The sequence below is a fragment of the Anomalospiza imberbis genome, chromosome 3 (assembly GCF_031753505.1).
Source record: "Anomalospiza imberbis isolate Cuckoo-Finch-1a 21T00152 chromosome 3, ASM3175350v1, whole genome shotgun sequence".
NCBI lineage: Eukaryota > Metazoa > Chordata > Aves > Passeriformes > Viduidae > Anomalospiza > Anomalospiza imberbis.
In genome coordinates this window covers 24,405,964-24,427,668 of record NC_089683.1, presented here as the reverse complement: position 1 = coordinate 24,427,668, position 21,705 = coordinate 24,405,964, and the positions used below count along the sequence as shown (strand labels likewise).

Genomic DNA, 21,705 nt, shown 5'->3' with positions numbered 1-21,705 from the left:
ATTTGCTTTTGGGGTGAAAACAACTCTCTTGGTATTAAAATAGCCCAGTACTGACATCTGATTATTCTGTTTGCCAAAGAACAACTGATATGATATACCAAAAAATTACACTATTTTAGTTACCTTCAGACACTTTTTTCCTGACTTATTCCTTTTTCTATTCAAATGTCTGAGTTTTTAGCACTGTTTCCATTAGCAACAGTAAATACCCATTTTCATTCTAAAGAAATGGTTTTATTGGTCATATAAACTATTTATTTGTTCATGTGTATGCCTACAATGAAGCGGGAACTTGTCCAAAATATTTGATTGTAAAATCTTTTCTGCCTAAGTAAATATGTCAGCCTAGTGCAGTAAAAATTTAACAGAACTTTTGTTCTATTTAAACCAGTCTCTCAGATGGGAAAAGGTGCTTTTGTTCAGGTTGTCTCAAAGACAGAATGGAAGGCTGATTTTAGGCTTAGTTTTAGTGCTGGTTCATCCTCATAAGTGGGTAAAATGGTAAAATTTGTAAATCCCATAGGATGGAGGGGCCAATATCAAACACCATGGACATTGCCTATTAATCCAAACTACGAGTCTAGTATGGAGAGAGAAAGGCATTTCCAGGTATTTCTTTAGAGTCTGACAGCTTATCAACATATATTCTCTGCATAGATTTTTCCAAAGCAGTCTTGACTCCCTGTCAAGCATGCCTGAAACTAGTGACACATTTTTCACCCTGGTACTTCTCCTGAAGAGGAAACCAGGACACAGCCTAAAGAAACAGCACCCAATGCCTACATTTAACCTCTTGTGTCCCAATCAAAGTACGCTGTACATCTCAGAGTGGGACAGTCTCTCCTGGAAACAAGGTTTGATCTTTTGCAGCCAAATTCTTTGTTAGAAAAAGAGGAAGTAGAAGGGATGCATCTGAGAGGTTCCAAACAGCATCTTTTATGAACTTCCACAACTGATGCTTTTCTAGGGCAGGGGATCTCTTGAGGTACTGTAAATGCCTTGTGTCAGCTGCTCATCAAAAATACTTCAATTTAGGCATAGGACACAATTTTCACCTTACAAAGCTCATTAGCCAGCCCTGTTACCCACACTTGGACTACAGAGATTTTTATCCAACTTCTCCAAATGCTGTTTCAAAGAAGATAAAAATGTCAGCAATAACATCATTCACTTTGCACTGGCAAGAGAAAACTGCTTGTCAGGATGACAGGGCCACTGGAAAAGTCTGTATTTCTCTCAGATTAGTCTCCCTTTGCTCAATCACCAAGAAAAAAATAAATACCCCATTACTTTAGTGAGGGTAAATGTTAAAACTAATCTGAGCATGAGGCATTAAATAGATTATTACTGCTTTAGAGAAGAAATGGTTTGAATGAAAAGTGGTGGGAGCCTGTCCTAGCTGGTCTAGAGAAAGCCAGACCCAACACAAGTTGTGCCTAGGAAAGGAAAATCTCTAGTATCTCCAGGGTCGTTGGACACATAGGCTCATCTGAGCTACATCTCCCATAGCTCTTGCCAGCACTGAATCCTAATGACTCAGCTGAATTCTGCCTAGAATTAAAAGGATGACAGCCTACACAGATCTTGAATCACACTATACCTGATGCTCACCTTATTGTACAAAAATAATGTGTCTGCAAGGGCTATAAGGATTCCAGTGAACATCACACACAATGGAAGAGAAGTGGCTGAAAGTCCAGGGTTTGGACAGTCGGTGAGGGAGGTGGATGGAGGGCACAAAGGGGACTTAGTTGGAGGGATCAGTTTAGCTGGATAGAGAGGGTGTAGGAGACAATCTTCTATTAAAAAAAAAAAAAAAAAAAAAAAAAAAGAAAAGAAAAGCAAAGAGAAATAAATTAATGGGTGCAAAAAAAATAAGTTTGGGCAGAAAACAAAGTGCTTGTCTCGTACTGTTTTATGTCTCATAGATCTTGATGGTTAACCTGGAAAGGTACTGAACTTTCATGCCAATACAACTGATCTACACTAAACATTTTCATTGGCATAAAAGTGCAGACACAAAAACCTAGAGTATATGTCCCATTAAACCAGTTCTACTTTGACTGGGGTCCACAGCATCTCCCTCCTGCAGCTCAATATGTGCTCAAGTGACAGAAAAGAAAATCCCTAAAGGATCCTGTGCTAGGATAAAATTATCATGTTTGTGGGATTTAATAAAACAGGAACAAAACCAATGTAAAACAATGTCTGAAAGGTACAAAAGATGGTTGTATCTATATATGAATGGGAGCACTCCAGGGTTTCTAGTAAGACTCCAACAAGACTTTTGAGACATTTAAGTGTTAAACAAGTGAAGGTACATACACAATATTTTTTGCTGTTCTGCCAGTAGTTAATAGTGCTTCTAGTTAAGAAAACCCAATATGTATGCTCTTTTTGCACCTAAAGGATAAAATCCTTTATAAAAGAGATTTTCAAAAGATTTGGGATAGAGTCAAGGGGGCCAGGTTTTGGCACGCATCTTGCACTTAGATTTTTTCAAGGCTGTTGACATAATACATCCTGGAGTATCACTTAGTTGGCTGGCTGTCTAGACCTGAAACTCCACTGTGCTGTGCCTTTGAGCCAAAGAACCAGAAAATTTGTGACAAGAGCTGTGATTAGTTCCAGCAGAAGCTAATGCATCGCCCACCAAAAGAGTGAGCATGAGCAAACAGAGGATCAGAGCCTGGCAGCAGCCCAGCCACTTCACACCAGGCTTGCCTCTTGCCATGCCTCTTCAAAGGCACCAGTCCTGCTTCTGTGATTTTATCATAAACCTTTGCAAACTGGTCACACAGGCTCACACCATTTGTAGCTAATATCTCTTTAGTTCATCCTTATCTTTTTTCTTCCATTGCCCAAAGTAATTTATTTTTAAATGACAAAGGGGTCTGTCAATATTCTTGCTAATAGACATTTGCAAGCGCATGAACTGTCTAACACTCCTTATGAGTAATTTTATATAATTATGTAACAAAATGCTTAACCTTCCTACAAAAAAAAATTGTTTCCCCAGTTTCAAATTGAAATCTTCATAAAGCTGTCATATCAGCACTGCTACAGATTTATATCCAGTTCCAGTGTATTTCATGGTTCTTTTTTGAACAAAGTGGAACATACTTAGAAAATTCCTGGAATGCTACTGAAATGTACTAAGTGGAAAAAAATTATTTCTCATGAGAGGGAAAATACAATCCCCAGTAAAGGCATCTAAAAATGGGGGAAGCCTAATACTGTTGGATTGCAACCTCAAAAATATTACACTCTGTCTGTAAAAAGTGTTTGAAGGGTGGATATCCACTAGGTAACAGTAATACCAGTTTTACAGGCCCTCAGGGGAGAAAAAAAGCCAAAATAAATTGGAGTTTTTCCTTGGTTTATAAATTTTATTACACATGAGTGTAAATCTATATACACTGTGCCCAGAACACAGATGATGAAAGATATCTGTGAGCTGAACTACATCCTTTCCAGATGATCTTTGCCAATTTAGATATTTTTTTTCTCTGTTAGTTACTTTGGATTATCTGCATGAGATCATCTACCTGTTAAAGGAAAAACTATTTATTTTTAAAGGAAATTGACTTTTCCACATAGCAACATTTCTTAATTAAATGAAAAACAAACAAGCTGCTCTCTGGTATGCAGAACACACAGTGTGTTCAACAGAGGGAAGTGAAGCTGAAGGTCAGCAGTTACAGCTGGCTGCATCATTATGTCTCAAACTGAATGTCACCCACATAGTCACCAGTGCTCAGTGTCACACTGAGAGGTTTGGCAGGGCAGGGAGGTACTGCAGAGGTCTAAGAAAAATCAAAAGAGATAAACTAATAAAGCTGATGCCATCTGGAATCACGTCTACTGTCTACCCTCCTCAAAGATGCAGTCTGAAAGGGTCCATCCTTTCAAGATGGGCTACATGAAGGAGAGGCAGCAACGTTACCTAGAGAGGTTGTTGTTGGCAACGGTATTAGAAAGAAAGGAAAAGAAAACTCAGAAAGAGGGAGAGAATAGAAATGTAAAAGCTGAACCTCCCAGCATGACTGGGAAAATCTTCAAAGAAAACCAGGGAAAATCTGTAATAGTATGAGCACTTTGGCCCACAGCCACAATTAATGCCTCCTAAGTTCTTATCTGAGGACAGATTAGCACTGGCTTTTCCACAGAGAACAGAATGCCTAACTTCCAGTCTCCTAGTTTTAATTCCTCACTCTTATATCCCATGAAAGCAGTAAATTTACCCAATTTGGGGGGAATATTGGTAGGAAGAACTCCCCCTCTTTGGAAGTCAGCCACCGTGCAGCCAAAAATGCTTTTACTGAGAGCAGGTGAAGGGGGAGAATGAGTCATTAGTCTTTACAGACTAAAAACCCATGGTTAGAGACAACCAGAGCAATTTTCAAGCTGTTGTCTTGGCACCAAGCCCAGTTCCACAGTCAGTGCTGCAGCCCTCCTACAGGCACTAAAATCCCACTGGAAAGTTTCACAGGTGCTGAAAGATTGTGAACATCCTTACTTGGGCATTCAAGTCCCCTCCACCCGCAAGGGATATAATATCAGTGCCATGAACGTGCTCTGGGAGGCAGGAGCTGAAATTAAGAGCATATGTTGTCTTGTTCAACACTTTAGTGTTTTCCCTAGATCCGCATATTATTATACTACTAATTGTTCTATGAGACCACAATGAGAATCATATAGCCATTTCTCACACAAACAAAACCAGTTTCTGATTCACCAGTTAAGTGAATCCATCTGAATACAAGTCATTACTTCTTTTTTCAGAACAAAGATGTCTTTATAAACATTTTCTAAAATAACACGTATTTTACAGCAACTTGTAATATTACTTAGTTTAGGACAAAAATACCAATTTATCAGTACTATAAAGTGTACAACATAATTTGTTTACATAAAGGAAGCAAAACTGAACCTATTAATTGTGAAATCAACTCTTCCATCTATTAAAGACAATGCAGTATATTTTTTGTTCATTTTAATGTGTAGCTGTCATATAAATAACTTTGCCTTCTATTGTAACAGCAACATTAGACTTATTATGCTGTCAGTATTACAATAATATGTGCCACAAGTAATTTATAAAGTGTAAGTTGATTGGTTTCCACAGTTAGCTTCAAATGTCATAATGCTTCAAGCCCTGGCAATAACCTCAGGTTTGTATTTGTCTGAAAAGAGGAAGTTTGGTGAATTACATAATCCTTTCATCAGTAAAGCTATAGCCAGCATAATCAGTGTCCAGCCCTGATGAAAGGGAGGTCTGAACTGCCCTTGCCTTTTCAGGAAGGCTCTGCTGAGGCGGCCTAGGGCAAAAGCTCTATAGTAAAATGCCCAGAGAACTCTCCTGCTCTTTCATCCCAGGAAAATGGCAGCACAGCACCTTGGAATCTGAAGGCTTTCAGTAAGTTAAAGCATGACTAACTCACTATCAACTCACCTGTAGTCACTGAACTCAAATATTCACTGTCAACCTCAAAAGTTCAAAGTCAAACTGTAAATTATTATTTTTATTCGTTTTTGTCTTATATTTTATATAAACTCTACATTCTATGGAAACCTTCTGATACCACCCATATGTGTTGCTGGAACCCACTCACACCACAATTATTTTCCTCTGTACTGCTTCAGTATTCTTGAGGAGTTCTTGGATTTTTCTACATCAAATCAGAGCTATGGAGAGGAATAGAAAGAGCTAAAATTAAATTATTAATTAAATTCTGTTTTAAAAGGAAGAAAAGAGGGCTGCCATTGCTAAAATGTCTAATGTGAGTAAAGACGCACAGGAGTAAGAGAAATTCAATTAGTAAAGTATTTTATTCACTTTGTGTCTGACAAGAGGACTATTGGCTTCATTTTACTTCCCTCCAGATGGAAGATTTGAAACATACTGGATAGGTTAATAACAAACTCTTATAGGGACATTCAGATTGTGTATCATATTTAAGGGTTTTTTTCCCAATAATGCACACAAACACAAATGCATGAGTAAAGGCTGTCACAGCCATTTATCTGGAGTTTCTCTGAGATAATGCCTCATACAAGTCAGCACAGTCCGTGTTTTTGCAAAGTGATCCTACAGCTTCATTCAGAGGGCTGTGGGGGAAGACAGCATCTTTGCTGCCCCACCATCACATGTGGTACAACTGTACCCTCAGTCTGTGGATGGACATGGATATGGACCTGGGGGAGATAGGGATCTGGGGGAGTTATAGACCTGAGGGGGTTATGGACCTGGGGGAGTTATGCACTGGAAGTGAGACATAAACGCACTGGGACTCCTCTGCAGTCGCCCTTGGAGAGGAAGTTGTGAACCTTGCCCAGTCCTTGCTGCCATTTCTCTTCAGAGAGGATTCAGGTCTGGGCCCCAGATGAAGGAAGCACTTTCTAGTAGATAAGATCTAGACATCTGTTTGACAGGGAAGCACAGGATTTCAACTCTCTTTTTTACAATGTTTTTTACAGATGTCATAAAAAGGTCCTCTCCTCAACATACAAGTTTTTACATCACCAGAAAAACATAGCCCTGTAGAATGCCCAGCTGCCCATCTCAGCTTGAAGACTTTCTTTTAGGAGCCAGGTGCCCCTTGGGGAATCATCTAACTTTGCAAAAAAAAGAAGAGACCAGGACAAAACAAGGATCTATGTTTATTCCTTCATCTTTAGGGAAACTAGCTGAGGCTACAAAAATCCTTCAGAGTGAGAGCGACTTACCTGCTCAGTAGTTTGATCACTGATTTCTTCAAGGTACTTTTTAAAAGGATTGGGTTGATAGGGCTCCTCCTTTTGCTGTGCACTCTTTCCTTTCACCAGCACGGGACGAATTACACCAGGTTTTGTCTTGACCCATAGCACACCCAGGAGAAAAGAGATGGAAGAAGAATCACATAAAATACCTTACAATTTACAGAATATTTGTTATACAAGTCAATTCTGGTTGGACTGTACTGACTATATTTTAAAAAATTTTCTTAATGATGTGTTTCTCCACCAAAATTATTCAGGTGTCATGCTGCCTGGTCTACTTCTAGTACAGATTGTGAGCAAAGTGCCAAGAGCTGCTTTTGGGCACAGAACTTCATCATTGGCATGTGTTTATTACTGACAAAAAATAGCTACAGAGCTGTCAGACCATGGTTTGTGGGTTTTGCCAGCTGGTTTTTTTTTTTTTCCTGGCTGTTCAGCTGCAGCATGATAAGTTCAAGTCACACTTTATGCACAGCCACACATCTGCTTTCACACTGGGCTCCTCAAAACAGTAACTGTGAAGGAAGGAAGGACAACTTGTGATGCTGTTAACTTACACCCAGGCAGAAGCATATTAGGAAAAGTCTTAGTGGGGAATAATACCAGTGATTGCGTGCTGGATTTTATAAAGTCATAGAGTCATTGAATCATATAGGAGTGACTATGACAATCATTGAGTCCACCCATAAACCTACTACTGGCAAGTTCACAACTAAACATGCACCTGAGCCCTCCATCTACACATCTTTTAAATACTTGCAGAATATTGTGTCCAACAAGTGGAAATTTTAAGACAGAGTACCAAAAGTGGAGACATAATATTGATTTAAGGTACTGTAAATGATACATATGTAGAATAGAATTTTTTTGATTGGAAAAGGCCTCTAAGATAATAGAGTCCCACCAATGACCTACTACTGCCAAGTCCACTGGTAAATTATATCACTAAGAGCCACATCCACACATCTTTTAAATTCTTCCAGGGATGGAGATTCAACCATTTCCCTGTGCAGCCTGAAGGAATTTTTCTTAATGTTCACTATAAACCTTCCCTGATATGACTTGAGGCCATTTCCTCTTATCCTATCACCACCTCACTACAGCCTCCTTTCAGGCACTTGTAGAGAGTGGTAAGGTCTCCCCTGAACTTCCTTTTCTCCTGGATGAACAACCCCAGCTCCCTTAGTTCCTCCTCACAGGACTTGCTCCAGACCCTTCACGAGCTCCCCTGCCTTTCTCTGGACCCACTCCAGCCCCTCAATGTCTTTCTCATTGCGAGAGATGGACCCAGCACTGGAGGTGTGGCCTCACCAGTGCAGAGTAGAGAGGGACAATCACTGCCCTGGTCCTGCTGGTCACTCTGTTACTGATACAGGCCAGGATGCCACTGGCCTTCTTGGGCACCTGGGCTCACTGCTGGCTCAGGTCAGCTGCTGTTGACCAGCATCCCCAGGTCCTTTCCCACTGGGCCCCATTCCAGCCACTCTGCCCCAGCTTGTAGCACTGCATGGGGTTGTTGTGACCCAAGCACAGGACCCAGCACTTGGCCTCATTGAACCTCATACAATTGGCCTCAGCCCATCCACCCAGCCTGTCCAGATCCCTCTGCACAGAGCTCTCCTACCCAGAAGATCAACACCCAACCTGCAAACTGGCTGAGGGTGCATTAAATTCTCTCATACAGATCATCAATAAAGATACGAAGCAGAACGGGCTTCAATGCTGAGCCTTGAGGAACACCCCTTGTGACCAGCCACCAGCCAGATCTAACTCAATTCACCACCACTCTCTGAGCCTGGCCATCCAGCCAGTTCTTCTCTCCAGCTCCCTCTGAGGTACCCCTGGGGCTCAGGAAGCTCCTCTGTGCACCCATCTGGAGCACTCCACTGCCAATCGTGCCAGCACTAAAGCTACTCACCTCGGTGACACAGTGACTGTATCTTTAAGAGTTCAGTTGGAAAAGTACAATTTTAGAAAGCCTGATCAGCATGGATATGTGATACCCATCATTTCAGACAAATTGGATTATTTCATCAAGAAAAAAATCCTTGGTTATCAACCAGTCAACCAAAAAATTTGACTATTAACTTATCAATGTAGTATATCTGTGATTTTTTAAAAAATTCTTAGAGTAAAATCTGACAAGATGGATTGTGGCATTAACTCTAAATGGAGGCTAAGGGATAATTTTAAAATAGACATGTTCAGTGAGCCAAAAAAGGAAGAAAAAGTATAATTTTGCACTGGAATTTTAAAAGTAGTCAAGTCTTCAAATATCTGTGAATTTAAACTTTTAAATTAGTCAGTTGTGTTCTCTTCTGTTATGACTAAACCATAGAAAATAAATGGTCTCTGTCACAACTTATGTAGGTAACAACAGGACTGCTGCTGAGCTCCTCCTGCAGTTGCAGCACAGAGGGGCAGCTTTCCCAGCTGGGACTGAGAAATAAGTGTTATCACAGCTCCCTATTCTCAGTATCCAGCTGGGTATAAAAATGCAGAGAAGAAACTTGATTCACTATTAGATTTACTTATAAAATAAATATGTATACTCAATAACACCATGCTGTCTCTTTATAAGAGCAATACACTTCATCAGTCAGTCTGGAAAAAGAGAAGCTTACTATGAAAACAAGCTTAAAATGACACAGCTGAGATTGCTGGACGTAGCATGTAAACTGAGTCATGGATCACCTTAAAACAAGATCTGCAGGCATCCAGCAAGGACGAGGCAAGTGGGATGTCCATTGGAGGGGAGGGTGCAGAGGGTATTTTGTGCTCTGCTTTTGCCCTGGGAAAGGACAGAGCACAGCCCAGGGTCTGAGGGGAAGGCAGCAGATGCAGGCAGGAGCACAACACCCCCCAGCAGAGCAAGGCCCAGGGAGCAAAATATCTTCCCTTAGATTTGTGTTTTCTACTCTCCCTCCTCTCCACAGATTGGGGCCCTTTCATTTGTCTGCTCAAGTAAGAAAAATACTCAACTGAAAGCAAAAAAATAAGCCATGCAGTGATACTAATTGTTTTAAAGAGTAGTAACTGTCAAGCTGCATCAAAAACGTTTTCATTAGATCAATTTTTTCAAAGATGCAGTGCTTATTTAATGAATTTCTAGTCCATATTTCATGACTAAATCTTTGTAGGATTCACCAAAAGACACTTATTTTTCTATCAGTATTACTGAAAAGCATCCATAAAATGTCTGGGTTTCAACGTAAAAGTAAATATAAATTTAAAAAGAAAGGTACAGTTGTTATCAAGTCATTATTATGCAGACAAAGGACATGTGGTCTTCTGGCACTCCTCCACACCAGGTAACCATGCAATCAAAAGCCCATTGTGGTACCTGAAATCATCAAGTATAAGCTACTCTCCTTTTGTAAGAAACCTCTTCCAAATGCACGCTGTAGAAATGCTTTTAAGGAAGCATTTTCTAAACAACATCATGTACTCAAATGCTGACTGAGTCATATGTTTATGTCTGACTCTGCTAACAGAGTGACAGATATCAGCAGCAACCAGAATTCTAAACACTTTATTAGCACCCTGACAAGCTACATAAAATCTTTGATCCAAAACTAAGAACTTGAACTACTTCTTTGATGACAAATGTCACAGCTGACATGCTGAGAAACAATCTAAAACTAAGTTTTTCCAAGGAAACTGTTGGTCTTCCTACAACAACATCAAAAAAAAAAATGGTAAAGGCTGTCATGGTAGCACTGGGCTGCCACTCTGTACTGGGCTGTACAGAATTTTCAGCAAATTACACAGGGCCAAAGCAGAAGTTCCAGGCTGACCCATAATCGGTGATACTGACCCAGTGCCAGGGCAAGGGTTTGGCCCACGTCAGCAAGTGCACAATTAGAAATAAGCTACAGGTTGGGCTGGGTGCCTCTCTATGGGCAGCATGGACAGGGCCACCCTTCTTCAGGAAAAGAAGGTATTTTGCATGAAAATGAGCCTTGCATAATATCTGTCCAAAAAGTCAGAAGACTGAATGTTGGCAGAGGTATGGGCACATCCACCTCTAATTTTCTCCCCTGTTATTATGACCCTGGTTGCCCCTGAGATCTTGCTGAAACTGGTGGGTCAGGTCCCAGTTGCAACCCCATTCCATCAGTGACAGAACAAGGGAGATTTGCTTGAAATAGAAAGAGGGTAGGTTTAGATTAGATATTAGGAAGAAATTATTTACTGTGAGAGTGATAAAGCACTGGAACAGGTTGCCCAGAGAAGTTGTGGATGCCCAAGCCCTGGTCAGGTTGGATGGAGCTCTGAGCAATGGGGTCTAATTAAAGGTATTCCTGTCCACAGCACTAGGGTTGGAACAAGTCACAGACAGAGTTCCTGAGAAATCTGCTTGGGAATCTGGGCTTTGAATTATGGATGCAGATCAGAGAGAAAAAATTGTCTGGTAAGGTGACAAAGTTTGCTGGTAATACTAATTAGGGGACTATAAATATTGGTGCAATGAGTTACAGAGAGATCTTAAAATACAGAGTAAATGAATGATATAAGGCAGGTGAAACATAACTGAATTCAGCATTGACACATTTCACAGCAAAAAATTAAACTACATCCCAAATTTGCTCATGCTCATGCACCAATGAACTAATTAGCTGAGAAACCAGCTCTTACTACTCAGGAAATATATCTTGACTTTATTGTGTATAGTTCTGTGCAAACATTGGCTTGCTGCTCAATACAAGTAAGAAAAACTAAATAAAGTACTATAAATTGTTAAGAAAGGAATAGAAATAGCAATAAAGGACCTTATCACACCCTCATTAAAATAGAAAGTTCTGTATTCAGAGCTATACAAGAGCAGGTTATGGCTTTAGTCTTCCAATCTCAAAAACAAATATCTGAAAAAGATATAGAAAAGTGCAAGAAGGATCATCAGTGATATGGAATAGTATCCATACTTTTCAAAGAGTGACCAAGCAATTTTTAATTTTCTACATGAAACAGACATGACTGGTAGTGCTAGGTCTAGATATTATTGCAATACCTAGAAAAAAAAAATATGTTATTTAGAAAGCAAAGAAAGAAAAATTATTTGCTATTTCAGTACAAGAACTGAGGTCAAGTCATAGGTTTAAAACAAAGGACTAAAGTACTATTTTGCACCTTGCATAATTTAAAAGTAAAGTCTATTGCTAGAGAATGTTATAAAGATCAAAATATAACAAAATTCAAAAAGTAACAGGAAAAATCATGAAAGAAGATTTACTCAAAGATTGCTAGGAGAAGAAAATGATTCAGGAAGTCCCTAAGATTCCATTAGTTGAAATACAAGGGAAAAAAATTCTCATCCACATCTACTTTTTTCCCTAAGCATCCATTAGTGATCACTGTCACTTGGGCAGGCTCCATGATTTCTCTTCTGACTCTTCTTCAGAAATTTTGGCTCCAACAAGATGAAATTGTGATCAGAGCTAAAATGAACATCTGATACATAATCTCCCTTTCTAGTGAAAATGAACACCTAATATATAATCTCCCTTTCTTACTTGATCTTACCCTTGCTTTTCACTCATTGAAGCAGCTTTGACGTAAAACAGAGTGTAAGAAGGAAATAGATGCTAGAATCTTTTTGCATTCAAACAAAATTGTACAAGCAGAATATTAAAAGAGTCCAAGAACGAGCAGCTGACTCTACTGCTGTCATACACCTCAAGATTCAGCATGACTCTGTAGTTTGGGATTTGGCCTATGGGTTTACAAATAGTGTCAGGATCTATAGCTACTTAAAACAGGTGTGTATTCAGCGCAGAAAAAAAAAGCCAATACAGCTCTGTAGAAGCAATGCAGCTTTGTAAAAATATATTGACTGGAGTTTTTTTTTCAAAGGATTAAGAAAGCAAATTTGTAAAATTTTGTACTTGTGCAAATTTTGAAAAAACAGTGTATCACAGCTGTGCTCTACATACCAGCTGACTCTCAGTTACTATAGGCACCGATTTGTAAAGGTTGGCCTGCAAAAAAGATGAATATATACAGTATTACATGCAATATCTTTGTGATTATAATGACAGAAAAAATTCAGGTACAGCACTAGGCTTAACTTAGCTATGGTAGGTTTTCCCACTGACACAGTGGTATGAAAGAATATAAAACTCTCATTTCCAGTTTATTTCTAGATATAGTCAAATTCCTGTTAAGATTTTAGGAATTCTTTTTTCCAAGTGCAACAAAATTTCTGGTTTTCATCCCGATCTAATCTTGAAATTTAAATCTTATTTTTCTGAGCCTGCCATTTGCTGTTAATTTGCAGCACAGCACCAATGTTGTTAACATTATGAATAGTACCGAGTTGAGTACCTTCTCAACCTTTTCTCACTTTATAGTAGGAGAACCAAAACAACCCTACTTAAGCATAAATGTCAATAATATGGACATTCATTTTCCCAGTTAATCATGAGAAATTCTTAGCTAGAGAATCATTGTATTATTATTAAAAGTCAGCAGTATCATCCCTAAAGCCAACAGAGATGCATTATTATTAAATGGTGAATAGAATCATATCAAACACCACAGAGTTTTAAATGTCATTAAATTACAACTGTAGTACTTAATTGTCAGCTGGTATAAACTGAAGTTAGTTTTTATACTTTTTATACACTTGTGTTTGTACAATCATCTACATCCTTAAAAGGTTATGAAGTTCATGAGAATATAAAAGGTAGCTGAAGCCAAGGCAAATCTATGACATTTTAATTGTTAAATGGCAGGCTATTTGAACATACTTTTATAATCTACTACTCTGTATAACCTATTGAAGTAATTAACAATATTACCATGTGTACATATATATGTATACCTTTACACGTGGTGGTTAGAAATAATACTTTAGCATTACTCATAAACAAATTTATGCTCCTCTTTTAAGCAAAAATGCCTTCAAAGCAACATTTTGACAAGCATCTCAGTATTAGAAATCGTAAATATAAAAAGAGAACTCTATGGAAAACCATTTCTGTGTGTCCTTTCTCTAATGGCCAGAGGACAAACCACCGCCTGGATTATTAACTGGGGCAGAAATAGCCTTTTTATATCCTACTAAGGAATCAGAGTGAGAGAGGAGGAAAGAGCTGTGATGCACCTATGCTATTATAGACACCTGATATATCCCTCAGGAGACTGTGCTGCAGAGTACAGCAATGGCAGAGTACAGGAGAGCCTGGACCCATCAAGTTCAGGCACCACAGCTGAGCCTGGGGACCCCAGTCTGTCTCCGGACACACAAAAAATTCAACACACCTGTGCAACTTATAGGAAAGATTTGCCTTCCAATAAACCTCTGTTATTCCCAAATGTATTTTTAAATATTGATTTGTTTCATTAATGTAGAAAATTCTGGTGGAAACAGAAGAAAAAGTGTTTGTAAGGGTGATTTTCCATGCCATCCCTAGGCTTCCCTAACTGGATGCCTGAATTTATTGTATATGTCCATATTTCAGTTTTGGGAGCTGGAGATTTGCAGTGGAGTGTTATTAAATACACTCTGTTCTCAAAGACTACCTCTGAAGTACAATCTTTTATTTCATTAAAAAGCTCTCCTCTGATATTCTTCCTAATTAGTATGAGCCAGCACAATCTGTCAAGCAAAAATCACAGTATGCAATAAAATATGCATACTGCCACATTCAGGAAGCGAAATAGAATTGATCAGTCAAGCATTGTGCTGGCATAAAACTGGGAGACCTCTGTTGCTTTGCCAGCACTGCTTTGATTTGAGATTCAATAGAAATGCTGAATGATGAATAGGAAGCTGAGATTTCTCACCACATGACTAAATGAGTTGCAAGTAAAATGTGGAACCTGCAGTAACTGTGTCTGCTAGAGAGAATTAATATGTTAATTGGGTTTAATGTTTCAATAATTGAACAAATGATTCAATATATTTTCAACATATGTTGGACTGTGTGTGTATGTGACAAAACAGCTTCAATTCATCTAAACTGTGAGTTTTCAGCCAGCTCTGTATCTTGGGAAGAAAGGTTTGGATCAACCCCAGATTCTGAAGGATAAGCAAGAACTACAGGACTTCTACCAAAGCAAGTCCCCTACTGTGCAGGCTGAGTCCAAAGAAATGCCCCCTTCAGCACCCATAACAAACAGTCTGTTTACCAAACAGCTAAACTCTTGCCCTAGGCTTGAAGGAAGCAGCAACAAAGAAGTGTGTGAGGAAGTTAATTTTAACATCATATTCACACAGGTAAAATTATCAACAGACACAGCAGTGAAGAGACTCCAGCCAGGATGGATTTACTGCAGTGGGAAGACATCTAGAGTCTCAAATGTCAGCACTGTAATATATGTGCTTGTCTATGCTAGTCAACATCCAGTGTCACAAGTAGATGCTTGTTCAGACTCACCCAGGATTGTTGAGGAGCAGACAAAGTAAGCATTTTTGCATGCAAAATATAGAGGAATTGTAAAAGTACTTACATATCTGGTTTCACGCCCAGCTGCTCTCTGCAGTGTTGTTGACATCTTGTAAAAAACCAAACAGATACATAATCAACATATTGAGTTACTCTGAACAGTAACTCCAAGAGATTTTCAACATTTTTGAGAATTTATTAATTGCTCAATTCAGGAAAACTTAAGTTTTCCAGAAATATTCACACTATACATGAGACTAAGTCATATTTAAACTTTGCTTCTATGCTTATTGTAGAAAATACTACTTAATTTTACTGCTCAAAAACATTGATCCTGCTCTATTGAGGATGGCATTTAAAATGAGAACTCTCATAACAAAATGCTTATTATTAGATAGCCATAGGTATCATTACCCCATGAAATTGAAGTTACATTTGCTCACAGAATACAAAATATTACCTCTCCATGCTTTCATTTGCAAGAATTTGCTTTAATTTGATTAATCCATAACAAATCTAAGGCACTTACTTATCAGCTCTTTTTTTTTTCCCTGTCTGTGACCTTTTTTTTATCCTCTTTTAAGTACTTTTTGACCTCATTCTGAGATCCTCAACACTTTTAGCTTGGTCCCTATGCTCCATCCTGTTAAGCTCACCTTTTGCCCCTCTTTATTTGATTTCATGACTGCTACAAGATGCCTTCAATTCTCAATTGCCCAAGGAAGTGGTTTTTGGATACTCTAACTCAGCTTGGTAACAGCATTTTAACCATTCCAGATTCTTCAGGCATTGGAAAACACACTCAATAACACTGTCTGCTCATCCTTCTCCTGCTATCACATTTCTGTCAGCCTCTTGGAGTCCAATTCACCACTGCATGCTGATTGACAGAAGTACTTTCAATAACAGAAATTAAATTTGAATTGTATATTCAATATAGCCACTGAGAAATGCTGGACCTGTGTCCTAGTCTTGCGTGGCGAACTGGACATTCAGCAGGATATTTTGAATGGATTAACTTTTTGGTGTGTCCATCTGCCAGAAATTCCTTTCCTCCCATTTTTAGTTGTATTTCTGCCATTTTCAATTACATATAGCTGCAACAAGTAACTTTATTTTCCTGGAGCAAACTGAATACAAGACCTTCTTCCCTTGCTTAGTCATCCTTCTGAACCCAGAAGGCACATAGTCATAACTTAATGAAACCAAAAGTTTAGAAATAGAAGATTAACCCTGCCTCTCACTAGCTATTTCTTAGTTATCCAGGAGAAAGAGATATTGCAGACATCCTCCTTCTGGGAGTGGTGAGACTTAAAATGAAATCAGATCTTCAGAACAAGTCCAGCTATTAATTTAATACTCCCATTACTTGAAAATAAATAATAAACTTGAAAAAAACCCTATGTTCTGAAAGATGCTTACAGCTACCAAAGCTAGAAACATTGGTTGCTTTGTAGTAAGGTCACGTGGATGGGATGAAGTCTGGGAGAAGGCCAGAGACCCTGCCATATGGCAGGCAAGTTATGAGAGATTTTTAGCCTCTGAAGCCTTAATACACTCTTTCTCTTTCATAATATATCTCCTGACTTCAGGAACATGTCCTGCAGCAAAGACTGCACTGACTCCAGGGCTACAGTTCTGTCCTTCCATACTTTTTTAACCACCAAACACTTTTGATTTTGCATTTCTCAACTGCAGCTCTGAGTTGCCACTGGTTTTACTATCACAGCAGTCCCTACTGCCTACTGATTTTGTCTGCCTTTATAATTACTTGAAAAGAGCCCTTGCTGTGTATGTGGGCTTATTCACCTACCTTGCCAACATCTGACTCTGTGCTCATCTGCAGAAAACTTGGAGAAGACTCACACCGGCGCTGGAAAATTATTTTCAACAGAGAATGGACATATTAATGACAAGAGACAAAATGAAAGGAAGAGAATAAGTCCATTCCACATACTGATGGGTTACCATAGTCAAGGGGTCCTGCAGGACTTGATCAATGACAGCACACAACTCTTCTGTTTGTTGTCTGAGCTGGGCAGGGGAGCACATCTGAAAAGGGAGGATGGATCACTCAGTTAAACTTTGCTTTTTGCTTTCAAATATAGATCTGAAAGATAAATAACATCACTACCTCTGAATGAGTGTCCAAAGCAGGGCCTTCAGTCACACTAGCAGGCTTGGTCGGCTCTTCTAATGCCTGCAATTCAAGAGGCATCGGTGTGATGCTGAGTTGAAAATTTTGAAAACCGAGCAAACATACACTTTTTCCAGTACTCTCTTTCCAAAGGTGGCACTTTCACCGTGGAAAGATTGAAAAAAAAAGAAATTACAGGCCTAGTGATATTCTTTAGGTTACCAAAACCTGATTCAGAATGTAGATATGGGTTTACAGAGAAGAGAGTATTCAAGCAGGGTGAATCATGTCCACTTTTGGAAAATCAGAAACTACCACTTCTAATTGTCTTCTCCTTCAGCAATGCCCCCTCCTTCACAGTAAATGTGCCACGGTGAGTGTGCACTGTGTGCCACAGAGGTGTTTGGGGCTGCCTGCTGTGTGCCAGCAGAGAGCTACCACCTGTGAGCAGGTGGACAAGGCAGGGACCCAAACACACAAGAGGCCCCTTCTTCTCCTTCAGTAGATGTTTTCTGTAAAAAGTGTCTCCTGTTTAAAGAGGATGGTGATTTTGCCTTGCAACAAAAATAGTGTATGCCATTCTTGGGTTTTAGCCTGAAATTAGAAATATATGAAGCAAAGTATTTTTCATACTATATTTGTGATCTCACACTAAGCAGGCATGCAATCTCTCCAAAACAAAACACTAGCTTCTTGTGTTTGGCTATACCATTCACTTTCCTATACCAGTACTTGGAGCAGGTTTGAGAACAGTGGAAATCAGTTTGCCAATCCCTTCACTTTATAAGGGTCACAAAACACCCTCAAAAGCCAAAATCCACTGCTCAGTTCCCTTTTCATCTTCATCCAGCATCTGTGAAGCACATTCTCCCTGCCATAACCCATTTTTGCTTTGAAGTGATTTTCAAATAGGCACCGTGCTGAGACCAAAAATTACTCTGGAAGCCTGCTGATGTGTCTGCTTAAGCTGGACTACAGGGAAGGGAACTGCAGGGTGTGTGGATTTTTTTTGTTTAACACATATTTTTGTAAGACTTCATTTTGTTATTTTTTTTTTAAGTATAAGAGAAGAAAAGGGCATTCCAGTAAGGCCCTTTTTCATGCATGTGGGATTCTGCATGAATGGACTGGTCCCACTGAGGTGGGTATGAGAGCTACCAAATACAGAAGTCATATGGATGCAAATGTCAGAATTTTTAAAAAATAAAAAACAAAATAAGCATACTTATTTCTGAGTTTTACTTTGCTGACTACATTTGATTTCTTTCCTTGTCCAGCTACTGGCAGCATACATCTGTATACACCTAAGCAAAAAGTTAATGACAATTTACTTTTAATATTATTATAATACCACCCACAAATGATCTTGCACAAAAGCACATTTATGGAACACCATGTCTTCTACTAAAATTAAAAGTGGCTGCTTTCCAAACATTTCTTCCTTTCTCTCTATCTCTAGACAAATGTGTTGGCCTTAGAGTAGTTGTAGCTCAAAAGGTGAAAAGTAAAAGTTATTTACTTTAATATTCAGAAATTAATGTAATCTTATCCCGAGACAGACCATGAAAAGATAAGTAGTCTTTCTCATCTCTGAAATCTCATCATTGCCACTTAGTTAGAGTTTCAAAAAGACAGACAGTCCTATTGAAGAGGAGGACTCAGTCAAAGAGAGCTCAGCACTGCACTCAAATACAGTACCCCTGGTTCAATAAGTAATAAAATTGAGTAGAAGAATCATTTCAGTACCTATTAGGGTAAGGATTGACAAAACAGCCTGATGTAGAGGGATGTTGAGTCTGAATGTGAGTTAGGAAAAAGGAAAACTTTTAATCAATCATGGATTTGCAATGGGGAATTATCTAAGTTTCTTAAAAACCCCAAAAAGACAGTAAGATAATAAACATAATAAAGAGATTGTTAAGAAAAAAACTAATAGTTTCTATTTCATATTCACTTCACCAGAATAGTGGGTGAATAAAATCAAGGGTAAGAAACAACTAACCTGAAGATTTGGGGGAATCTTTCCAGAGGAATTACATCTACATCCAGAAGTTTCTATTCAGAACCAAGACTGGCTAATTTAAGAATCTATTCATTTCAGAAACTGAGTTCCCACATAGCTTTCCATTTTGGAGCTTTCAGTGACTAAGGAATTCAGGTGAGCACCGCACCAAGGTCTGTGCTCTCCACAGTTCCTCTGAGATACAGCCAGAGCCAGACTAGAAAAAGCTGCAGTGTTCTCCCTTTCTGTACCTTTGAGAAAATAAAATTTTAATCTTCAAACCAATTAATCTAATTTCATTCACTCTTTCACCTCTTTAATTCTTTTTCTCTTTCTTTTTTTATTTTTCCTATTTTTCATTTTTTCTTATTTGAACAGCTGCTGAGTTTTCCAAAGAAAGAGTAGAAACAGGAAACTATACTTTCTGTAACTATCCCTATCAACTCCACAAAGATAAATGGTTCTGTTTAATCTGTTGTTAGTTTTTCAAAACTCATCTCATTTTTTTCCCAGCATACCTTCTTTCACGTTTCCACATAGGAAAAAAAAAGAGATAAAAATGTACGACTACATTTTCAAAATTACTGGTGCCATCATGCAAAAATGTTGTGATTAATTTCTATCTACATACTGCTGATTAACACTATAAACAGTACTCAAGATTCACTTCCTATGCTGATGGTCTAACAATATTAGAAGTAGAACATTCTTATTTAGGCATTCAAATTTTTGATTATATATGAAACAACAGTGGTACCACAATTTAAAAGAATATTGTAATTTAGATAGTGAAAATGTAAAGCAATTTAAATTAAATAACTAGCTGCTGAACCACTATTTTTTTTTCCTTGAAAAGGGCAATTTTGGGGGTGTGATGCATTTGTGCCATTGACATCACTGATGACTACCATCCTTTCCTCCTCATTCTTTCCTTTTGATTGCTAAAACTGTATCAGAGCTGAAAGGATACTGGTAAATGATCCAAACACAATCTCCAGTATTTCATTAGAAGATTGAAAAGTCCAGGCAACATATAGGAAATACAGAATATCATTTCATCCACCAATGGACCACATCAATAGAAAGAGAAAAAAAAATTTGTGACATAGATCTGACATAGATTTCTTCTTACTGTATTCTGAAAACCCTGGACTGAGCATATTTTTCCCATCTCTATCTTTTCCTAAGCCCTCAGCACATGCAAAAAAATCCCACCATACCATGGAACTTCACATACCATTATTTCCTTTAACTTCTTTCTTGAAGATCTAGGGGATTATGCTGAAAATTTTACTGAAACTATTCCTACTACTTTCTGTCCTATAAAATAATAAATATTGAAAACTTCAAGGCCTATGAAAAATGAGTGAGCTCATAGGCTGCTCCTACACTGGCACATTCGATTATTATTACAGACAAATTAGGTCTTTTATTTAGTCCTACAACTGCAAAAATTTTTGCCTTTCTTACCATTCGTTTCTAGCCTTTAGAAACACTTTTATGTGAACACAATCTGGATGCAAGAAATTCACCTAGTAAGTGCACACCAGAAGTATTTGGGGAAAATCTATTTTTATCAAAATATTCTCAACAAAGTCTTGTCACAAATGCTTTCCAGGTCCAGAAAGTTGTGACATGCCTCATAATAGCCAATTGTCCAGCAGTAAGGTCAGTCATCTGAGAGTAAAAAAAAAATGGCTTCCAGGTTCTTGCTGTATGATTTCAAAGAGCAACCTGGATCTGCATTGGCTGTGATCAGTTCCTATAGCAATGGATTTTTGATAATACAGTAACTAAGAGTTTCCTAAAGGCAAGAACGCAAGAACTTAAAGCTGGGTCTTCAATGTAGCTGAATGCTGCCACATTTCCTCCGTTGCATTTCTTCCTTTTCATTAAATTAAAAAAAAAAAAAAAAAAAAAAAAAAAAACCAAAAAAAAAAAAAAAACACCAACATATCCTCTTTTTTTCCTTCTGCATGCAGAGGAAAATACCTTTTTCTGTTTTTTTCTTCCACAAGGAGAATATACTGCACTGTTTTTAGTCTGTTTTTGCAGGTGATGGGATGCAATTACCAGACCTTTGAAGCTTTCCAAGAAGTGTAACAAAATATGGCAAGACTGTTTTACTTTTTCTACATTTACTTAGAATTGAAATTATTGTTGTCTGCTCATAATCAGTTGATAAATGCCATCCAAATGAGACAACACTTGCACCCCTTCCATCCATAGCCAGTCACACCTAGTGTTTTTCAGAAGACTTGGTAAGTGTGGGATAAGCCTCAGCTGTGAAGCAGGTTTGTTTCATGACACATTACATCATCCTGGGTTGTAACATATGTGCCACACTTCATTCTCAGTTCAAGTTGACGGAAGTGTGAGCAGAATATTTGCAGCACCAAGTCTGTATGCCCATG

At 38.5% G+C, this 21,705-nt stretch overlaps 1 protein-coding gene across 4 annotated transcripts in view; it reads right to left on the bottom strand.

Annotated features, from left to right (window-relative positions):
• MLIP (muscular LMNA interacting protein) overlaps nt 1-21,705 on the bottom strand; it is a 103,377-nt gene that overhangs the window by 19,126 nt on the left and 62,546 nt on the right. For 3 of the 4 annotated variants that reach the window (XM_068183662.1, XM_068183663.1, XM_068183664.1), the window contains 6 exons: nt 17,287-17,352; nt 17,121-17,204; nt 16,966-17,025; nt 15,217-15,261; nt 12,696-12,740; nt 6,730-6,855 (listed from right to left, as the gene is read on the bottom strand). In XM_068183662.1, coding sequence (XP_068039763.1) covers nt 6,730-6,855; nt 12,696-12,740; nt 15,217-15,261; nt 16,966-17,025; nt 17,121-17,204; nt 17,287-17,352 — 426 coding nt within the window. The remainder of the gene's footprint in view (nt 1-6,729; nt 6,856-12,695; nt 12,741-15,216; nt 15,262-16,965; nt 17,026-17,120; nt 17,205-17,286; nt 17,353-21,705) is intronic. The other variant, XM_068183665.1, reaches the window with a different exon arrangement.